Genomic DNA, 22,534 nt, shown 5'->3' with positions numbered 1-22,534 from the left:
CCCTGCCCAGGGCAGGGGGTTGAGATAGATGATGTTTTAAGGTCCTTTCCAACCCAACCATTCTGATTCTATGAGCACACTGAGCAATACTTCTTCTCAAGAGGGGAAAAAACCCCAACACAAACTCCATGATAATATAAAATTGATACAATCCTGCACTACAAGTCTGGTTAGATCTATCTTCATGTTGATTGTACTAATTAACTCACTAACAACATCTTCAGATAAGGTACTTTTTTTATCTTCACCTGACTTTCTAAAATAAAAGTAGAGCACAGTCTGCAAACATGTCCAACACTCAGGTGCTACAAATGGGAATCATTTCTCCAGCAACATGATAGTATTACCAGAAAGCTTTGAGTTATGGACATTATCAAGGACAAAGTTTTGACCTTGCTGTAACCCATTTAAATCACTGTAGGATACAATGATCAAATTTTTAAAAAAGAAACATCTCTTGTACTACAGCAGGCAGTGCTGTCACAAGCTTTTCTATGGACTTTTGTGCATGACACATAATTTTCGTATGTAACACAAGCAATAATAAATTATTCCCCATTTACAACTGCGAGATATTCACAACACAAAGACATTCCACAGTGTAAAGATGACAAGAATGAATCCGAAACAAAGCCCAAATCCACGAAGAAACTTTCAACAATTGCAAGCCTCTCGTTAAGAAACCTTTTCTAGCTCCAGTTTTGGTGATCCTCGAGACCTTACTCTTTAGGTGATTGCTGCAACAGGAGGTTGCAGAAACCACTGCACTTTATAAACATATAACTGCCATAAATTCAGCTGAGCTTCTGACCTTTTTTCCTCACAAACTCCTGGATTGCTTTTTCCTGTACTGTGATATTCAACTTAAATTGAGTCAACTGCAGTTTAAACCAAGACAATACAGGAAGCAGTAAGGTCCTAAAGTTACAGTTTACGTTACTATCACTAAAATTTGGGGTTTATAAACATTGGCACTACTTATTTTTCAGCAGTCTTCTACAAAACAACACCTGCACTTCCAAACCTTTTGTTTCCATGCGCCTGGCCTGTTCTCCAGAGATGCACAGACTGCCAATGCCCAAGCCAAAGCCAAAGAGAGACCCTGAACAGAACAGAACTACCAATTTACTTCCATGCTCCCAAGAGGATCTTATTGCTGTTCTCTGGCCTTTATTCTCTTTTCACATGTTCCTGCAACAAACAGACTTTAAATCCAACACAAGTTTTATCAGCATATTGCCTCTGTGGAGTATATTAAACTACTCTTGCATACATGCAATTAAGAATGGCATTTCATGATCCCAGGGAGAGGGACAGTATGAAAAGAATAGTGCAGAGCCTTCAGGAGCAGCAGACAGATCTCTAAAACACACCAGGGTGTTAGGGCTTATCAGTTTCCCCCAGCAGTGCATGGCTCTCTTCCAGATGTTTCCCACAACTGAAGAAAGCCCCTCTCAAACCTATGGGAACATCAGCCATTCCTCATCACCTCCTGACAGCTTCTGTTTGCTCTCCTACTCCACATTTCAGTTTCCTAGCCAGCTCCACCAGATATATTAATTCAGCTAAAATGATTACATCCCACCTGATGCTCTGTATCTGGGTCTTTTGTTCTGAATGGAAGATGCATTAGCACCTGCATGCAACTTCAAATCCTGACCTGTCCTAAACACAGACCTTCCACCACTTGAAGGTCAGAAACAGAGAAAAGAACAAGCTGGGCTTGGTTTATGTGAGGAGTTACTGTATTTGTGCTGTTTTCATCCAGACTCCAAGGAGGAATAAACATGATCTCTCACAACATAAAACAAAAGCATCACTTTGGATGGAAAATCTGCCAAGACACAAAAGAAACCCCAGGGAGATCTATCCCAGTGGGCTGAGCACCACAGGTGAGGGAGTAGAGCTGTCAAAACAGAGAGCATTGCTGAAATGGTCTGCATCTATCACCACCAGCAGCTATGCTGGAGTGGTAATCTCCTTTCAGGAGAGATTAAAATGTAAGAATGAATGCTGAGGCTGAGCACTTAAGTCCATACCACAGTGTGTGTTATCTTGATTACTGTATTTTCTTATCAAGAGTAATTACAGTAACCTTAATAGCCCTTTCATCAATCTAAGTGTGTACTTCCCTCTCTTATTTCATCCTCTTCACTTTTAATTTGTGCACTTTGTATCATCTGTTTATCTCACACAGCATCTTACTCAGTAACACTGCTAAACCTGAAATCATGCTGTAGAAGCCTAGCAGAGGAATAATTTCATCCAGATATATATAGAGAGGTCCCTGGAATCAGGATGAATCGCTATGGATTGGATCACACAGATATTGGCTGGAGTCCAGCCAAGCAGCCTAGCATTGTACACTGTTAAAATTCATTTCAATTCTTACAGTCAGATATTTAAGTTCACCTTTATTCCAGCTTCCTCAGCTATTACCATTGGTTTGTTTGGTTTTGCCTTTTTTTAATGTGACATTACATAGACAATGTAATTATTTCTTGCTCTTGGTCTTCCCAGACTGTAAAACTTAAAAGCTTTCTACTTACATTCATGCATTTTAATTAAAAGAAAAAGTGTAAAATATTAGACTTCCAGACATAATTAAACCTAATACACTGTTCCAGATCAGAAACTCTAATTAAGTTTCAGTATTTCCTATTGCTAATAATCACCCAGTCAGCAAATACCACCAACAAATTCCACTCCTCTCTTGCCTTTCTGCCCCCAAGGCATTGCTGCCCCAACACTTAATTGGAAATTAAACATTTCCTCACTGTACAAGCTAGCCACACTTGTAATCCTATTTAAAGTTCACAGTTACGGATGCTTCTAATGTTGAAAGAGAAATAATCAGCATAAGAGAAAAATATATTTCCTGAATACGTAAAATTGACTTTCTGTGCCCAACTTTTTGTGGCAAAGAACTCTGGAATGAAATTTCCAACCAGAATATTCACAAGTTTCTTGCTTGAAAAGACAGTGAAGAACCAAAGATGAAAATGCATGAGATACACAAAGGTTAATGCAGATCGGAAGACAAAGACACTAACATGAAAAAAATTGCAAAAATAAGGTAATTCATACACCCCAGTATTCCCTGGCCCAGTAAAAAAAAAACCTAGAAAAAATAAGAGTAAAAATAATTGACCTTATTTCATAATTCTGCAGCTGGACATTGAAAACTCAGCTCCTGGAGCTTACAGCCTGCACCCTGCCAAGGGAACAGTGCTTTTCCTTCTTACTGTCAGTGTTACACTAGATATAAACTAAGTTGAGGATTTCTGCCTCTAGGACTGTCAATACAGATTTTGTTCACACTAGATCAACTAGTGAAAAAAAATCCGTTTCAAAATAATTGTCTGTCTAGTCTGTGGTGGCATGCTGAATTCAAAACTGGAAGCATTTTTCCTGATAAATTCTAATCTAAGAGACACTAAAGGGACATTTCTTCCTAACAGTTGAGTATTTAACTATTCATTTAATTTCACAGCATGTATTTTTCAAAAATCAATAGACCAAATACATCGAGGTATCCTTCTACCCGAGCAGCTAAGAAGCATGACCAACCCCCAGCACCAGATGACAGCAAAAGCAATGCTGTCCTGGTGGCAAAGTCACATTTCATGTTGCCAGCTGGGAGACTTGGGAGAAAAAGTGACCTTAATATGCTTCTTTTGTAAGAAATGCTCTAAAACAGTTAATATACTTCATTCTGTGGCAGAGCAAAGCGAAAGCCTTTGCTCTACAACCCAGTCCACAGGTCCTGCCCTTCAGCAGCCACTCCAAGCAATGATGGCAGCAATTTGGAAGTCAGAAAGAAACTAAAGGAAAAGATCACAAAGTAATTGTTACAGACAATCCAAAATAACTCCAAGGGCCAGAGCCTGTCCACTGGCTCCATCATTAAAATCAGAAAGGAAAAGATGAGACAAGAAGGGAAGCAGGCGATTGCGTTGCGCTGTTTCCTCGAATCACCCTCCCCTCTCTTCTCACCAGCCCTGGCTGCAGGCAGTGACAGGCATTAGCAACACACTCCTTCCCGTGCCCTTATTAACTGGTGCTCCAAGACACTGACAATAATTTGTACAAAACACAGTCTGAACGCTTCTGCGAACAGAAAAGCACTCTGTGCACAGAGGCACTGAGCTGCCCAGCTGAGGCTCCTGCAGGGGAGAGGAGACAGTTGTGACCTGACTGATCCCATTGACTCAAGGAGTGGAGTGTGGGTGACATCCCTGAGGCCGTCTGGACTGGCTTGATTCTCTCTTCCCTGGATATTTATCGAGGCAGTATTGGTTATGTTAGACAACTGCACACAGGGACCAAGAAGCTCAGCAGGGCAGAACACACAACCCAGATATGGAAGGAATACCAGGAAATTCAAATTTCCATCCATATGGTTGCATTCACAAGCCAGGTTCACTATCATCCTCACTGCAATCACATACTGGTGGACTTAATTGTCTTGTTGGTGTTTTCCAACCTAAATCATCCTATGTTTCTACAGAACACCATCACAAAAGCTGATGTCAATTTCGGAAAATTTGTCCTAACACAGAAATTCCATAGAATATGTTATCAATGTATCGTATCAATACAAGCATAGCAAATGTCTCAGTGAAAAATAAAAAGAAAACATTAACAAATGCTTGTTTTAGCATTGTTTAAAAGCACAACTACATAATGAGATTAATAAATATCATTTGCAACTGCTGAGGATCAGATCTGAACCTTCCAAATGACTGCACTGACTTTGGGCTTGGAAAACAAAAATCACATTAAGGCTTGTGTTGGTTCAAACTTACAAGATCTATTTGTCTTCACGTCATTTTATACCCAGTACTCACTTCCCTGCATCCTTGAAATAAAGCAATAAAAAGAAAAAAGATTTCGTGTCAGCTACTCAACATCACGAATGAAATGCAAAATAACCCTGCCAGCAGAAGATATTTCTATTTGATCTATCACCAATATAATTATCATACATTCATGACGAAGTCTCACCTGACTTACTGGAAAAGACTTCACATTATTATGGTTTAATGAGAAACATCTAATATGACTGAATCAAGTTGATGATTTAACTGGGACTTTCATGAAAAGGCGGGTAGGCTGGGTTCAGCAATAATTCTGGCAATTACATTGGCATCTTAATTGCTAAAATTAATAGCAGAAACATGACAGAAAGTGTTATATTGGCTGCAGGTTATTAAATTCAAAGAAATGGACTTTCACATATACTTTAAGTAGCAAAAAGCAAACAGCAAGATAGGACACCAGAGGCAGTGAAGCTTTTTTTTCCTTCTTCTTGGAGCATTAGTGAGGCTCTAGCACAGGTTGCCCAGAGAAGCAGTGGCTGCCCCATCCCTGGAAGTGTCCAAGGCCAGGTTGGATGGGGCTTGGAGCAACCTGGGTTAGTGGAAGGTGTCCCTGCCCATGGCAGAGGGTTGGAATAAGATGATCCTTAGGGATCCTTCCAACCCAAACCACTATGTGGTTGTCTCTTTGGCGTGGTGGAATTCAAGTATCACTGCATGGAAGTTTCTACTTTCCTCCTTTCTAATAAGAGCACATACTTTTCTGACATTTCCACATCCACAGCCATTTATCACTGCACACACTAAAAAGGCCACGTTAAAGCCTCTGAATGTGTGTTCAACAGTCCCCATGAACAAATGTCACCATCCACATAAATGTGAAAAATTGCCTGCACAGGCACCAACCTCAGCATCCTCCATCTACTCCATGTTTTACAAACTAGGGTGTTTCCAACTGTAGGATTGAAATAACTTCCCTTAAACTTCCATCCTCATACAGCAGTCAGCCTGTGGGTGAGAGAAGTGCAGAAGGGGCTCAGCTAAGGGGAGATAAATGTGGATTTTGCTGTACACTGAGGCTGCCAACAGGAGACACATGAATGCAACCTCTGGCACTCCAGAGCCATCAGTCCTGTGGAGCATTCCAGCACTGCTGTGCACTCCAAACAAACCCTGGGAAGTATCAAAAGAGTACATGCCCAGTGCATGGACCAATTTTTGACAAAAATGCTTTTTCTCAGGATACCTGCAAAATTTTCATGAGAAGTAACAGCTGAAGCTCTTGCAGCAGTTTGATATATTATCTGTCAGATGTAATTCTTGAGGCAAGAGCAGACTGTCCTCATGTATTACCTCATTAACACGTGCCTACCATGCCCGGCTAGAAGAGATGGAGCCTGACTGGACCTGTCTGGTAGGACCTAGGAGACAATTTATGAGCTTTATCAGCGTCAGAAGGAACACTGATGTTTAAATAACAATTAAATAACTATATCCAGATGAAAAGGCCACATTTCCTAACGTTAAGCTTAGTCACATTCTACAGTGCAGTTGATTTGCACTGAAGGCCAGCACATTTCTCACCAACTGCTGGAGCTCAGCAATATAAAAGACTTTGAAGTACATAAAAAAATTGCAGTTCAGAGCTTAGAAAAACATCATAGAAGTACCTGAAATGGTATTTCAAGATATGTATCATATTTCTGTTTAATGTGCCATCTTCAGTTTCAAGTACAATGCACAAAGAAACACTACTTACAAATTTCTAACATCTACCTTTATCATTGACAGGTAATTTTTTTCATGCAACAAATTTCATGCATTAGGTGTAACTTACTTTGTCACCAGGTGTAATTCTCCCCAACAGACAATCAAACCAACTGGAACACTGATAGAAGTAAAACACAAAGGAAAACAATGGAGGGAAAACTGAAAAAAAAAAAAACCCACCTGCATGCCTTAAATGCCATGTGGACAGAATTTAGGTAACTACACCCAGAAGTCATTGAGCAACTAATATTATACATACCATTCAACATTTCAGACCATTCTCATGCAAAAATCAAATCCCCTTGAAGCTCACAGTGTGTTTCCTCTGGGTTAGTGGTTACAGCAAGTGGCCATAAGATGGTAAGTCTATTGCCTGTTCTCTACTCCAGCTGTGTGCAGGTGCTTATTTGATTCTTTTGCTTTCATCTGAAGAGCAGTTAATGCAATGGGCACAAACAGTGAGTGGATGAACATCTTAACATCTGAGCTATTTCTGAATTTCAGGGGTTTTACAGCAGTAAAAGTATAAATAAATGATGGAGCACTAAAAATCACTTGGCAATAACCATCAGCAATTACTTACATATTCCCACTCATTTTGGCTTCAGCTTCTTCTCTGTGATGTCACTGAAAATTAGTTTCTAAATCTTCTTCTAAGCCCACGATTTGCCAAGGATTCAAAGACCAGCAATAGGTGGATTTGGCTATTCAGTTCTCTCTTCAGAAATGATTAATTCAACCTGCCCTTGCCATCCACAGCAGAAGATGAATGCTTGCTGTCTGTGTTTATTCTACGTAAGATGTAAACACAGCAAAGCATATTCAGCACGAAACTGAAGAACTGAGTGCCTAATTACCTAAGCAGTCTCACTGGAGCCAATCACTTCCTTTTAGTTGGGCACACACCTTGCTCAGTCAGGTGTAAAATTACCACATTAGCAATTGTCTCAGTCGCCTCTCTCCGAAGGCTGAGGGAACACTGTGCACGCAGGACTGGTTTGATTGCCTCCACCGTTTACTGGGAAATAACGTCTGTCATGGCAATATCAGACAACTAGTGTTTCCTTTGTTCTGCTCACAGGGAGGAAAGGATGGGCGTCAGGAAAGCTGCACAACCATGTGTCTCGGTAATAAAAGCGGCGTATTAATGAGCATCGGTAAACCGCGATAATTAACGCAGGGGAATGGATATTGCCTGCTTAAACTCTGCAAGTGTTCTGGCAGCTCCACACCCAGCTGCCATCTTTTTCCATCCCAGGGCTTTCCACTAGCAGCAGCTCCTTCACGAAGCCAGCAGACACTGTGAAACCATACGCTCCAGGGAATGGGTGGAGATATTTTAACAGAACAAGTGACTGTTGAGAACAGTTATTCAGTCTGCTCATCAGTGGCAGCAAATGCATCCCATAATCTATACCCTAAAGGTTACAACATCATTAACAGACTACAGAGGAAGACAGATAAGATGGAGCTGCACAAAGGTATGGATGTGTGTTGCTTTCACATTTTTGAAAAACTAAAGTTACGTTTCTGAATTCTACAGAATTTTTAAATTTCAAACCCTGCTTGATGTGCCTGCGTGCAATAAAGTCATATAAATGAATAGTCAGTTTTGAAGGTGAGCTTCAAAAATGCAGACTGATAATTCTCCTCTTCACAGACACAACGAAAAAGATGGAAAGAAAAGGAGAGGGGGAAAACTGCAAGCACCTTCAAGGTGACACACCAAGTTGTTTGAGTATTTATTGACAGAATAACAACACAGGTCACACAGCTCTGGCCCTTCAGGAATACCTAAATAAAAACCCTTCGGTTTTATGACATACAAATTGTTCATTTTTACTCTTGGATGACTGAATTTTAAATTATGTTGAAAAGCAGGACACCTTCAATTCCCACTTCTGCTTGGTTTACTTTAACTTCTAATTCCCTCTGTGCATAATGTGTTCTGAGCTATTTTAATTCACATTATTCTTGTAGTTTGCGTACTGAATTCACCTAATAATTCATTTTGATGATACAGTCTTCAAAGCATCATTTGTTGTTTTTTTAGTAGGTTCCAGAATAGATTGTTTTTCATGGCAGCATTTCTTTCAGGTACCATTCTGAGTACAGAGTTTAAACTTGCTGTTAGTCTTGTACTTAGCATATGCTCACTTAGCACAGCCACATTTATTATTTTTATTGTTGAACACTTTAGGTAAGAACTCCATACACACACAGGGGTGCCTCAACTTTTCAGCATGTTCCAGAGGCTAAAACACCAGCACCACTGTGAAACAGCTGAACTGGAGAATCTTTCCAGATAAAAAGATGCAAATTGTCCCATCAAACATCCTGCATGGCTTCCAGATTTGCCATCCTCAGTGCTCAAAAAAGAAATGCAGCCTCCAAAACTAGCAAGCCAACCAATGTGACTCATACAAATAAAGTGAGCCATGCCTCCATGCAGGGCAATCCAAACTTTATTACTATAAAATATCATTTTCGGTAATGCGGTCAAGTAAACGGTCTGTAATAAGTTTTTCCTGTGATGGATATCTACCAGAAGCTGCACTGTAGAAAAAAAAAAAAATCCATCTATTTCTCAATATAAGTAACAGGTAGATTGATTTTTTTTTCCCCACTGGCCCAAGACCCCCACCTTTGGCACAGAGATTTGAAGGATATGCCTTTCGCTATGCCTGTGAAAGTACCTCAGTTTGTAAATGTTTAATCACACACTATTAATCATGTTTCACAGCATTCATCATGTTTCACCATGGTGCTCGAGCCAGGAGAGGACAAAGACAGAGAAGAAAGATGCAGCTGGGGAACAGAGGGAATAGGAAGGCAAAAGGGACAAGAGGGACAAAAACCCCCACATCACCTGTGATATTATTAGCAAGGATTGCATGTACGTGACTTAACACTGAATAGGTAACTTGAATTTTACATATCCACAAGTGCTTGATTTTGGAGTCTTTCTGCTTGATTCTTTAGGTATTTTAAAAATGTTTTCGGTGATTTCTGTGGAGAAATCACAGACTGGTGGTTTAAGACCAGACTTATCAGACTGGGAACAGAGTCTGAATCCTGGATCAGGTACTAGCCGTGGATGTCACATTTGACAAATCACTCAATGGTTTTACTTTGATGTATTGTAGTGGGCGAAATTAGTAGAAAGAGGAGGCTGAAAGGAGTGTTCTGGCTCACATCTCTTCAGCTGCTATGGCAAAGAATCGCCCCAAAAACCCCTTAGAACAAATAAAACATACATAAATATTATCCTTACCCAGAAGAGGTTGCTCTAATAATAATTCTATCCAGAAGTACATAAAAATCAATCAACTAGTTTATTCCAGAGGGGCTATTAGCCCAGCATCCTCTCTCCAACTACAGCCCAAAACAAACATCAAGGGGAAGAACAGGACAAGGATCTGGTGAATAAAGATTACCCATCACCTTTCTCAAACCAAATATGGTGCCCTCCCTGTTTGGGCTGCTCTTGCTACACACAGCAGCTTTTTCACTCTGCCTCACATCCTCACCACCCTGTGACCAAGGGCTCTCCTGATTAATTCAGTGCTGAGTGAAAAGCTACTTTCTTTTGCATTGGGGTGCCAGCACAGCATTACCAAAACTGCTGCCAAAACCAACAACTGCAAGGCCCTTATTTTACATTTGAGCAAGAGACTTATATTCAGTTTTCAATATTGTTTGGTTATGTTCTACAGGGAATAGAAATAATTTCATGTTATTTGGCATCTCCTTGCCTTTTAATGTGCTTATTCCATAAACATGAATCCTGAAATGGTTGCACAGTGTAACTGATTTCACAAGAGAGAAAACTCTGCACTGCTATTTCTATTGTGCTCCTACTGCTGCTCTGAGCCAAGCCCATGCTGCAATCAGCTTTGTGCAATAATATAGTTCAAGATGCTCTTCATGAACTGATTTTTCTCAGCCACCATCAAAGCCTAAGCATTTTGTTCCAAATAACTGCATGTCAAGCTTCCAGGGCAGGCCAGCAGAGTCACAGATCCAAACAGACAGGGTTTCACTCCCAAGGATTACAAGCTCAGGGCAGTCAGTACTGCTGACCAAACCACTGGCCATGGTGGGTATTGCTCTACTGTCAAAAAAGCAGTAGAGCACAGAGAAGGAGTTCTTTCAAATAAAGGATGGGTTTGAGGCTAATAATTGATAATTTAAGATTTCAATACTACAGGAAAAAAAAGTACTAGCCTGTATAACACAAATGAACCATTCAAGTAGCATTAGAAAGCTGCATCTTGACTTCAGCAGGCTCCAAATTGGGCTCCTCAATGTTTTGGTGACAGACACCTGGAAGGAGATATATCTGCTACAAAAAGGGGTTATTGACTAAGATGATCTCAAATGCAGTGTAGAAAGTAAGTGCAATGTATGGAACAGAAATTCATTCTAAAACAAGACCTTCACATTCCTGCTTTTGTTAACTACTCTCTTAAAATAGAAAGCAATGAATACTGAACTAGTCTCATGCTTCTAACACAACCCAGTTTTCCTGGCCAGGAGATTTACTGGGAAGCATATCTGTTAACTTGCCATCACCTGGTGACTCCTTTGTGCATGCTGCACAGGACCAAGAGCCCAGAGAGACCTGCTGACCTGAGAGCACTGAATGCAAACCAAAGCAGCAGCAGACAATAAGCAACAGAGTCAACAAGAGACTCTCCAGAATCTGAACCTAGGAACCCTCCTGAGCACTCATGAGTAGGTCTGCTGAGCCCTTTGCACTTACTCATACAGGCAGAAAAACCTGTCAGATTAAGTTTCAAAATGCTTCAGATAACTACAGCTCTTCCTTCCTTTTATACAGATACAACAGTTCTCTGGACTGCACTGCTTCTCCAGTGAGCACAATTCACTGCAACACTCCTTTTAAATTAATTAGAAATCTACAGCAGTGAGAAAATCTGTGACAGCAAAGGGATCAGGATCTGGATTCTGACAGGTTACATGAATCATGGGCTTTAAATGAGCTATTTCCATAACTGATGTGCATTCTAAATCACCTTGAACAATCTCACACACAGAACAGGATCGAATCACAGGAAACACTGTGTCCCCAGAGGGGCTGCAAAATCAGCCCCCCTGCTACCAAAGCCTGGCCACACAAACCCAACACATACAGAAATAATTACACCTGAATTTCAACATCTCACACAACTGAATGAAGGCAGAGATCTTTTAAGGGCAAGAAAAAATTATTATAAATTATCTTAATTTCATCAAAATTATTTTAAATCATTACAGTCCAAAACCAAACCAGAAACAGCATTAGAACTGAACAAGCTCAAAAAGTATGTGGCAAATTCACAAAGGGAGGTTATATAACTCAAAATCCAAACACAAACATAGCGATGACTTGACAGCTGTCTAATCAAGACCTAAAATTATAGGATTCTTATATTAAAATTTAAAATTATCATTTTATTAGTACAGTGGATTTAGGACTGTAGAAAATTTAGCGGCTTCAGTAATACTGTCTTGATTCTGTGTCCAGCCATGATAGTTTTAGAATGAAAAAAAAAAAATTGTAATTGCACTGTTGTACAAATATTTACTGGTTTAAAATTATTAAATCAGTTACATCTAGAATGCCTCACCCATAAAGTGGGATCATCCCAGGGTCTTACACTTGCCATGGCATTTTCCACATGTGCCATATGACACCAAAATGCATAAGAATGCACCTGCCTGCTTTTGCAGTGATTTATTCACTATATATTAGGTATAAAAAATATATAAAGCTCATGACTGTGAAGAGTAAAGATAAAAATCTGAGAATGAGCCACAACTCACTTATTCTTTCATGAGACTGGTGAATATTACACCAAAACAGCAATTAAAGCCATGACAAGGCATATCAACCATTCAAAGCCTTATAGCTACAAAGAAATTCCAAGGCTACGGGAAAAGTCATGTTTGTTTCTTTCCATGTTGGCCTAGATATTATTCATAACTCACTCCAATGCTTCAGAAAGGCTTTCAACTCCACTTCTAACAGACACACATGCATGCAAAAAACATAAACCTAAGTGGCAGTTAGTTACCTTAGAGTGATCTGATATGCTTTAATATCAAGATATCAGAACGTCTGACTGTGGCCCATTGCTGACATTTAATGTTAATCTACCTTAGCTTTGCTGATGTCAGTGTTAAGGGGACACAAAAAAGCAGACTATTCAGTGCAGAAATAACTGAAAAGAAAGATTTTTTTTTTTCTTCTTCAGCTCTTACTAAAAATACTCGAGTATTTTTCATAGCAGAAATCTTAAAACACATAAAAATTTATCGTTAATCATCTGTTTACTACACCATCACTACACTGCCTACACATTGGAAGATGTACAACTTCTTTCCTGGACACATCTCGCAGATTATTAAATTTATTTCAGACTAAGAAATAGAAAAATAACTGCTTTGAAACAAAGAAAACAGCAATGAAAGAGAGCTCTCAGAGTGCCACTGGACAAAGCAATATGTCCATCCAATTACAATTTGTGACTAAAACAGTGTAAAAGAGGCCAACTTACTGACTGACATCAAATAGAAGGAATTATCAACCCTGACATGTACTCTTGCTGTCAGCGAACACACTAGCTGTATTATGAATAAAGACTTCATATGATTTCCCCCACTACCATGCAAAAAATAAGAGTATCTGTTCAAAATCTGGTTGCTTTTTATATAAGGTACCAAATAATTTATCCCTGAAGTGACCAGCAAGTCCATCAGTAACAAGCCCACTCCTAAACACACATCCCAAAGCAGAAACACTTGGATCCACAGTGCAGTTAAGAACCCAAACTTCCAGATTACACCAGAATTGAGTCACTTAAAAATAATGGCTCATGTCTCTGAGACCATGCACTGAGTTGTAATCCCCTAAGTGTCTCCTGTGTAATGTTGCAGAAAAATATAACAGGGAAAAAATAACCACAGTCTGTACTCTGGCAGAAATAAACCATTTTACAGTCTGAATATTAATTAGAATAAACACTGGTTTGATTTTTATTTCAGAATACCTGATGTTTTTCTGTCCAGGCATCAGTCACATTGCTCACATTTGCTTTATGGTGTATGATTGTAACTAAATCCACCTCATTTAATCATTCCAATAAATCTACACCTCAGTAGAAACCACTAAATGAGATGTTAATAGCACACTAAATATACCTGTTAGACAGATTATACATGTAAAATATGAAAGTACAGTGAACAGTGTTTGCACCTGATTAAGTGCTAAACTTCTGCTCATTCTCCACGACAGAGCCACATGAGGAAAAGATTAACAAGCACACTCTGTCCATGGTTCTGAAGAATTGTTCCTGTTTAGCATCTGAATATGTTCAAGGCCACTTCTATTTTTCTGACAGCATATAAGGATGTCTGTGGGCAGAATTTATGCTTTAAGACAACCATTTGGAGCAAAACACCAAGAATTAGGACAAGGCTTGTACACTACAGCTAAATATCCTTGGACAAAAGAAAACAAATAATTGCAACAAACCTTGATGGCGACTTGCACATTGCTCCTGACAAAATCTGATGGGTGGGGGCTCATTTGTTTTAAGGCTCTTAATCCCAAATGCCATCAGTTATTTGAAGAAACCTGATTATACTTCACTATACCTTGGTTCTTCCTGTGCCTTCAGTCTGTGTACAGGGCACAAGCTCTGTAATAAACTCTGCTAAGCTGTTTTTATTATTTTTATTTTATATTATTTTTATTTTTATTGCACATCCCTCAGCACGAGTTCTCTGCCTTCCCCCTCACTGAGGCACACGAGACTGTGGGGCACAAAGTTTTAAACAAATGGCACATCAGTGTGTCACTTCCACAGTATGTGGTGCAGGGCTGCCAAGCAGAGCTGGAACTAGAACTCACCAAGGCAAAAAGCAGAGAAAGACATTTTCCCCAGATATATTTTTCAGCCTCCCAGATCCAAGCCTTGTCAAGATTACACACAGCAACACAGCAGCAGCACACAGACCCAGAGCCTCCAAGGTCTAAAAATGGTATTTATCTCTATATTCACTATCCTGGTTCTTCAGCTGAAGTCGTGACAGTGAGTTTTACTCATTTTATGGGTGACAGTGTTTCATGTTCACACACACTATCCTGTCTATGGGTGATGGGTTACTCATAAACCTGGCTGTCCTAGGAAACTCAAGCTGTCCTAGGAAACCCAAACTTCTTTCATCTAACCATTGCCCCTAAACACTGATTTCCCACAAGGTCCATCCTGACAGGCACACTTCAAAGCACCATGCTGGACTGAGTAGCCACCATTTGCCCCCCGCAGCTTTTTTTAACTAAAGCACTCAGTTGCTAAATCAGTTTTTATCATCTTTCCCCTTTACTCTAAGTGCAGCCTTAATGCTGCACTATTACATCTGAGCCTAAAGTTTAGTGGAATTGCTCCAATTGTCCTTATTCTACCCTCACCTATGAATTCTATAATCCATTTAGAGAATTTGAGTAAAAGGGCATGACATGCCTTCCACTGCCCACCTATAATATTCTCTATGTCCCAAATCACTCTTATTTCTTTTTGTTTTTTCCAAAGTTTCCTTCAGAGAAAAGAGCAATTTAACAAATCTGTAGATTCAGAATCTCTCTCTATTTAACTAGTTATACCTCTGTCCTCTGCTTTTGATGCTGTGATTTCTTCCAGAATGGATCCCCCTGGTTTACTTATCATTTTCTGATGAAATCTTGAGATATAATCTGTCTGATTCTGGGTCCATTGTTCTGTCCAGTGTGCTCATGGTGATGGCACAGCATTGTCCTGCCTCATCATTTCAGCTCACCTCAGCTTCATTCTGCTCTCATCCATTACCCAAATTTCAGTGTCTGCCTGAGAAGCTAAAGCTCACTTCCCACAGTGAAATTGAGAGTATCCACAGGAAATCTTATTTGTCTCTATTTTATTGTCTCACCATCTAGATATTCAAAACTATGTGTTGGTAAAGATTTTATTGCATTCATCTCCACTTCTCTTTCCACTTTCATGGCACTTAAGCTATGGCAATATCTCTTTCAATGCAAAAGTGCCTTCAGTCTTGGTCTGTGCCCTTTTCCACCACCCTCCTCCATGACAGCTTCCACATCTCTGACACAATCTGGTCCTTAATTACATAGTCCAGTCTACTACATTCACAGTAATGCAATTCCTTATGCACAAGATTTTTTGCTACTCAAGATGTGTGACAGCCTGATTATACAGGGTTTAAAAAATATATATTCAATTTCCTCTTCAATATTTGGGTTTTGTTTGGGTTTTTTTTCCTAAATCCTCAGCAATCATTATATTCATGTCCATATTATTTCTGTTCCTTTTTATTACTTCGTGCTTTTCACAAAAATTGCAAACAACACAAATTCCTGCCAGAGTAATTGAGTTATATTTGCCAGCAGTCCACAATACAATTTAATTCAACTACATATGTTTTCTTTTCTAAAACAAAAATAACAGTATTCTGTTTTTTTTTTATAAAGACTATCAATGTGTTATTCACTAAAGCCAAAAAGGCTCATTATTCTGATTTTACTTTTTCTAACACCGCTAAAATAGATTGTTGAAATAGATTGCAGAACCATGCACAAAGCCAGTCCTTTTCTCTCATCACAAAATCATCATTTTCCTGTTTATGGCTTTGCTGAACAATATTAATAAGATTTCCCATTGAACCACAGAGCTGCATTATTCCAGCAGTAGTTGGAACCACTGTTTGGTGTGTGTACACATCTATAACACGTAAACATTTAAAAAGCACTTGCAGGTGTCTCAAGGAGAATAGGAACATTTATCTTATCTTCAGATGGCATGACAGCAAACACATCACCTTGACTTTTATCTATGTTTTTTCCAATCTATAGCACCTGAAGATAAAGCCCTAAAATACTACAAGCCAGCGGCAGTTTAGGGTTATCCTGACATGTTCACACCTCTTTCCTTGTGTCAGCCCCAGCATTTGTGCAAGGAAACTGATATCACTGTTAAACTTGGTTAAAAAAAGAGGCAAAAGTGGTGTTTCTGCCATCAGGGGCAAAATGGGAGCATTTTTTCAATTAGCATCCAAACTTGTGAAAACTTCAGGTAACCACAGGCTGAGAAACTCAAACCAGCACTTTACATTGTGGGTTTTAGAATTGACTGAAGTGCAGATGATCCTAAGAGTAGCTGGTTAGCAGTAATGACTGTTCCATGCAGTGTTGGGTTATTCTTATCCTCAGTGATTTAACAATTATTAGACTGCAAACCCCTTTCTACAATCTCCAGTTGTCTTTCCAATTTATTCTTCCCAGTCAGAATATAACACATTTCCCTGTATTTTCATGCACATCTGTCTCAAAAAGGCAACTCTAACTGCACTTGCATGTGCAGTTCAAGGCATATTAAAAATACATATACAACGTGCAATATTTTCATATATAAAAAGACATATTGAGGTAGCTCAGGTTTCAACAGAACTCTGAGAGTAAAAACATTCTTGTATTTCTCCAGTGCAATTTCATTACTACAACAGTACTAGGTTAATAAATATGCAGTAGGAGTTTCACTTTGAGTTTCTGACACATTAAAGGTATGCAAATGAAGAAAACCAGTGTGAAAACACAGGTTTTATTAACTAATCCAAACATCCCTGTTTCAAAGAAATATAATTAATATAATTATAATAATAATTAAAGAAAGAAAACATTAGGCAGGCTGTTCAATACTCAGACTTCCTTTTTAATCCTTACAAACCCTTTTAGTTTTAAATTCAGGGATGCTCTGGCACGAGTGGAAAGCACCCAGAGAATGAAAACCAATCTGCTGGTTGCTAATTCAGCAGCTGAGAGGCCAATCCTGGTGAAGGACTTCAGCTTGAAACAGGAAAGACATCAAAGTTCATGTTCCCTTCAGGAATTGTTTGGCCAATTTACAACAGTCTGAAAAGTTCATATCCAGCCTGTTGTGCACCAAACTGTACAGAACATTTTATCCAGTACATTCCTTGGTTTTAATAGTTGTTATTTAAAAAAAAAAACCTTGAACTTTAGTTTTCTATTACCGTAATTCTGTTTAGAAAGTATGAAAACCCAGGCAAGATAAAAAATAGCTTTTTATGAGACAAATGTAATTCATAAATGCACGAGTTACAGCTCAATAGTATTTCAAGACAGAGCCCTCACTAATCCAACTCTCCTTTGTCCTTATATATTTGCTTCTCTACTGAAAGAAAAACATAAAACCAGCCCTAAATAAATGACATACCATAAATGAATGGAAAGCATGGCTGGCTATCACTATTTCTTGTTTACATAACTGAGAAATCTTCAAAATACTCATTTAAAGATTTATATGTGAAAAAGTCATGATTCTGATGCAAGTAGTCAAATAACAACCACATGATGCTAGCAAAAAAGATAATTATCCTAATTTAAAATGCATCTCATTAAAACTTAAAAGCCAAAGGTGACAGCACATACCATCCAGAGTTTATAAAACATGAACACCACTCAAAAGCTGAATTATACCAGCTCAAATGACAGTAATCAGTGCAGCAAATGAAAAGTTATTTTTCTCCTAGAATACCAAAATTACTTCCTTCTCGCTAAGAAGCTATGTACAAATCAATTCCCATCATGTCCATTTGCCATGTCTTAAAGCACATCACTGCAAAATCCATAAGTTACCAGAATGCAGGTGACAGTGAGGAAATATTCCCAAAACCTGACAGGTTTCTGGTGCTACAACAGCAGCCTTACCTCGGCAGATGGTCCCATTGCCCACGTAGCCAGGTTTGCAGGTGCAGCTGTGTCCCCTGATGGTGTTGGTGCAGATTGCATTCTCATCACAGTTGTGCTGCCCACTGCCACACTCATCGTGCTCTGAGGAAGGGCGAAAAGGAAAAAAAAAAAAACATTTACAAGATGCAGGGAGCTTTTCAGTGAGCTTTTCAGTGAGCCCTCAGAGTGGTTCCAGAGAATGTTTATCAATACGGTGATAGGCACTTTATATATATATAAAAATATAAATATATATGTATAAAAATGTGGCATTTGGAAAGCAAGTGGAGTAAGCAGGATGCAGCAGTGGCTGGGGGCTTGGTGTGGGAGTCAGCTGTGGGCTTGCTTCAAATCTGAAACTCAGCCTGGGCATGGCAACAGTAGATTATTTGGGTTCAAAAACAGAAAAAAAAAAAAAAAAAGAATTGGTGAGGAGGCAAAGTATGGCTGTGACAAAAAGCTATGGACAAGATTATCAGGGGAAAGTATCTGCTGTGAAGATTAACCTTTACATCCCTGCCCATCACCAGCAGCAATAATCATAAATACAAGCTCAGTAACACAAGAAGGGCCCTAGCAGTGCACCCTCTGCACAGAACTACACAGTTCAATTGCCACAACTATTTGCTCTAACTCGTGCTGAGCTCACTCCTTCTCTAATGGCACATCTCACAGCAACATTTCCCATTTTTAAAGCACCAATCACACCATCGAGACTCAGAGAGGCTCTCAGACAAACAGGCTGTATCTTGCTTTCATCCAACAACTCCAACTGCTGCCCCCAGCCAAATTTGCCACAGCTCCTGCACTTTACTCTCCTGCTACCTTTCTGTTCTTGTGAAGCATCAGTTAGAGGTGACGAGCTACCTGACCCCGAAGTTTTTCACTTCTTCCTGCAATTACAAGGAGCTTCCCTCATACAGTAGGATTGCAACAAGAAAGCCTGAGTATTTTACACTTTTGCACCGGTGCCTTTACACTTTTCCTCAGTGGAATCAAAAAGGATGCAATGAATTTTCTTAAAACCACGCAACAGGTGAGAGACTCAAGAAAAAATCAGAATCTGGAACCCTTCTTTGCAGCCTTCATCTATGTAACTGCAATCATCCATGTGCTGAGAGGTAAAAGCTGTGCTTTCCTGGAATTGGGATTTGCTTAAGCTTTTTACCAGTGCATCAGAGTGTCCAAAGGACTATGGACTAAGTCTAGCCTTCTAAAGATCACAGAGAGGCAGTGCCTCTAGAACACCAGCAAAATACTCATTTTTGCAGACTAAATGAAGCCCTTTGGAAGAGTCTCTCCATTGAGAACGGTGGCATCCCAAGCTCTGACAGGCTACAATTAACCTCTGCAGTGCTCCCACTGTGTCACAGTACAGAACAACAGGCAATTTCAAGATAACTTCAAGACACGTGTAAGATTTGAATGGTAAATTCTAAGGAATCCACTAAACCAAGCACTTCTGGAACACTGTTGATAACTATTTGCAGAACATACATCCAACATGTTTTCCATTTTTCAAATACATTTGACAGTAAAATGATACGGATTGCAACTATTTTCTCTTAAATAGCATCAAAGCAATATATCAGCCTCTCACTCTTTGCTTTTAGCAAGAAGCTCACACACATTCTCATATGTGCCTGGCTTCAGCTGATAAACTCAGGCTTGCATTTATACTTGCTAGTTTATGTTGGTCCCTAGCTCTGCTTAGGAATTCACTTCAGCTTCTTGCCAATTTTCAGAGGCCTTACATATTCAGAATGCCAGGGTTCTTCAAGGGCTGCCTGTTCTCTCCTTCATCTTTTAAGAAACTGTACCACAGGCTGATTCTTTGCTGCTTTGGTCTCCTGGTGCTCAGGCTTCTGGGTCAGACACAAAAAGTATCAAGCTATCCTCCAAGGAAGTGTTTCACAGCAGCTGAAGCTAAATTATGTTTTCTTTTAAAAGAGACACCCTCTCCACAATCTGTCCCTCCTCTTGCTACTTTTAATTGTCATTAGCTTTCCTGTGTTAGTATTCCAACTCTAATGAGAGTGCCTTTGTGACAGGCTCATGTGTGTACACAAGATTCCTTCTCAAACAATTGCCAAAATTAGTCTATTACCTTCTCAGCACTTCAAGTATAAATAAAGATTTCCCAGCGGTACCAGATGTGTTTTGCCAAAATACACAGGAGAGGACATTCTGCTGTGTTGTTCTAGGACTCTGAAAAAGTAAATCACTATTTACCATTCCTGCTGATGTACAGATGCTGGAAATATCAACAGATTTGGCACTGACAGAGCTGCTATCCCACAGTAACACTTTATGCAGAGGTCAGTTTTAATTTAAAATATATAAAAGATATAATTTAAAGAGTCAGCAACAACTCTGACCATGGGAACCAAACTGCCCTTCATGAGCCATCCTGATGCTGCCAGCACAAGGAGGACTAAGGGAACCTCACCTGCACGAGGAATCCCAAGATATCTTAGCAACAATGTGGCTGCAATGATGGGAACTTTAAATGAAGTTTTCCCCGGTGTAGGGATGTCTATAGTTGATGCTGCTACAGGCCTAATAAGAATGAGAAATCATTGATTTCCTGCCAAGGTACAAAACTCTTTTCATCCAGATGAAAAATCCTTAAGAATCTGTTGGAAGTCAGTTTTTCCTGGCTTTCCTGTGCCCTCACAGGAGCTCATCCTTTGGAACACTTGTGTGCTCAAAATGGGGAGCGAGCATGGAAAGTGGGCTCACGCTCTGTTTGAGCCCAAAGGAGATTGTGACTAATTTGCAAAGAAAAATTTGCTTTCTTACACACATTGCCTTCCAAAAATCCCCATTCAAGCACAGCAGACAGAGCCTGCTTTTGCTTTAATGTTATGGTAAATACTGACTAGGCAGCAAACAAAATTGGCAGAGAAGGAGGCGACACAGCAAGGGAAAGGAGTCACAAACAGCAGCATTCCAAAGCACCACAGAGGGCAGAGCCAAGACTAAAAGCCCAAAGCCATGGCTTATTTTGACAATTTCCCCTGTAACTGGGAATAAGAAGCATGAGAAAGGGACTCTAACAAGCAAAAACAAAAAAAACTCTTATTTTTTTATACACACATATATGTACATATAAACAAATAAGCTGCTGTGCTCAGGAATGGAACTGTCATCATTAAGTCTGACTGAAGTCATCCATCTCTCTGACTTCTATTTGCTATATAATACACATAAAATGAGCTCATAATCAAAGATGAAAAGAACTAGCAGGCTTGCTGAGAAGGACAGAATTCCTTGACCTTCATTCCCCTGGATTATTAATGTCTATTTCAAGATCAGGTACCACTGCTGATGAACAGTTGCAACAGCAGCACCATTCTTTTCTACAGGCAAGTTAATTTGTTTATGAAATCTCTGAACTGCCTTCAACATCAGCATTTCTGTTACTCAGGATTGTTGTTGCATCTATTTCATGTTTTGTGGTAAACCAGAAGATCAGTTAGTTTACTGTGCCTCTTTTTTCCCCCTCTATAAAATAAGGGTATTATGAGACGCTATTTTTTCCCTAGTGTCTAATTCTGAAATCTTCAAATACTAAAGATTTTACAGAAAAAATAAAGGATATCAATCCTCCATTGCAAAAAAAAAAAAAAGGAAAATAATCAAATGTCCACTGCTGACTTCCTTTTGACTTTATTCTTCCTGTAACCAGAGATGTGGACAGATCATCTCTGAAGCTTCAGCACTCCTGGCCCTGTTTCCCAGCCACCAAGCAAAATACACATTTAATGTTTTCTTTCTGGACAAAAACCACCTAAAATTTCCAAAATCTGTCATGAACTTTTCCAAACTGCTAAGGAGAACTTTCTGAGAATTTTCTAGGTTCACACCTAGGTCAGGCCATCTTGTGAAGAAATGACTGTGAGCCTCATTCTTTCTTCAGCCATCCCCTGACAATGGCCATCTGCCTCCAAATGCACTTGTAATAAATCAATTATGCTTTTACAAAAATACACCTCTATCACCTGTTTTTTTAAGATTTTACACATCAATTTACAAGCCCACACTGATAGTATGGCAGATCTAATATGTGGGGAATTTTACACAGCAGCACATGCACCCCTGTGGAAGGCAAGTATTATAGTTACCTCTGCTT

At 39.4% G+C, this 22,534-nt stretch overlaps 1 protein-coding gene across 6 annotated transcripts in view; it reads right to left on the bottom strand.

Annotated features, from left to right (window-relative positions):
* The window catches only part of NELL1 (neural EGFL like 1), a 273,189-nt gene that overhangs the window by 96,751 nt on the left and 153,904 nt on the right, over positions 1 to 22,534 (bottom strand). For all 6 annotated transcript variants that reach the window (XM_085063246.1, XM_085063242.1, XM_085063245.1 and 3 more), the window contains one exon: positions 18,379 to 18,501. In XM_085063246.1, coding sequence (XP_084919372.1) covers positions 18,379 to 18,501 — 123 coding nt within the window. The remainder of the gene's footprint in view (positions 1 to 18,378; positions 18,502 to 22,534) is intronic.

This window comes from Lichenostomus cassidix, chromosome 5 (assembly GCF_008360975.1).
Source record: "Lichenostomus cassidix isolate B80296 chromosome 5, HeHo_3.0, whole genome shotgun sequence".
Lineage (NCBI taxonomy): Eukaryota > Metazoa > Chordata > Aves > Passeriformes > Meliphagidae > Lichenostomus > Lichenostomus cassidix.
The sequence above is the reverse complement of the archived record's forward strand: the minus strand, read 5'-3'. Positions and strand labels throughout refer to the sequence as shown.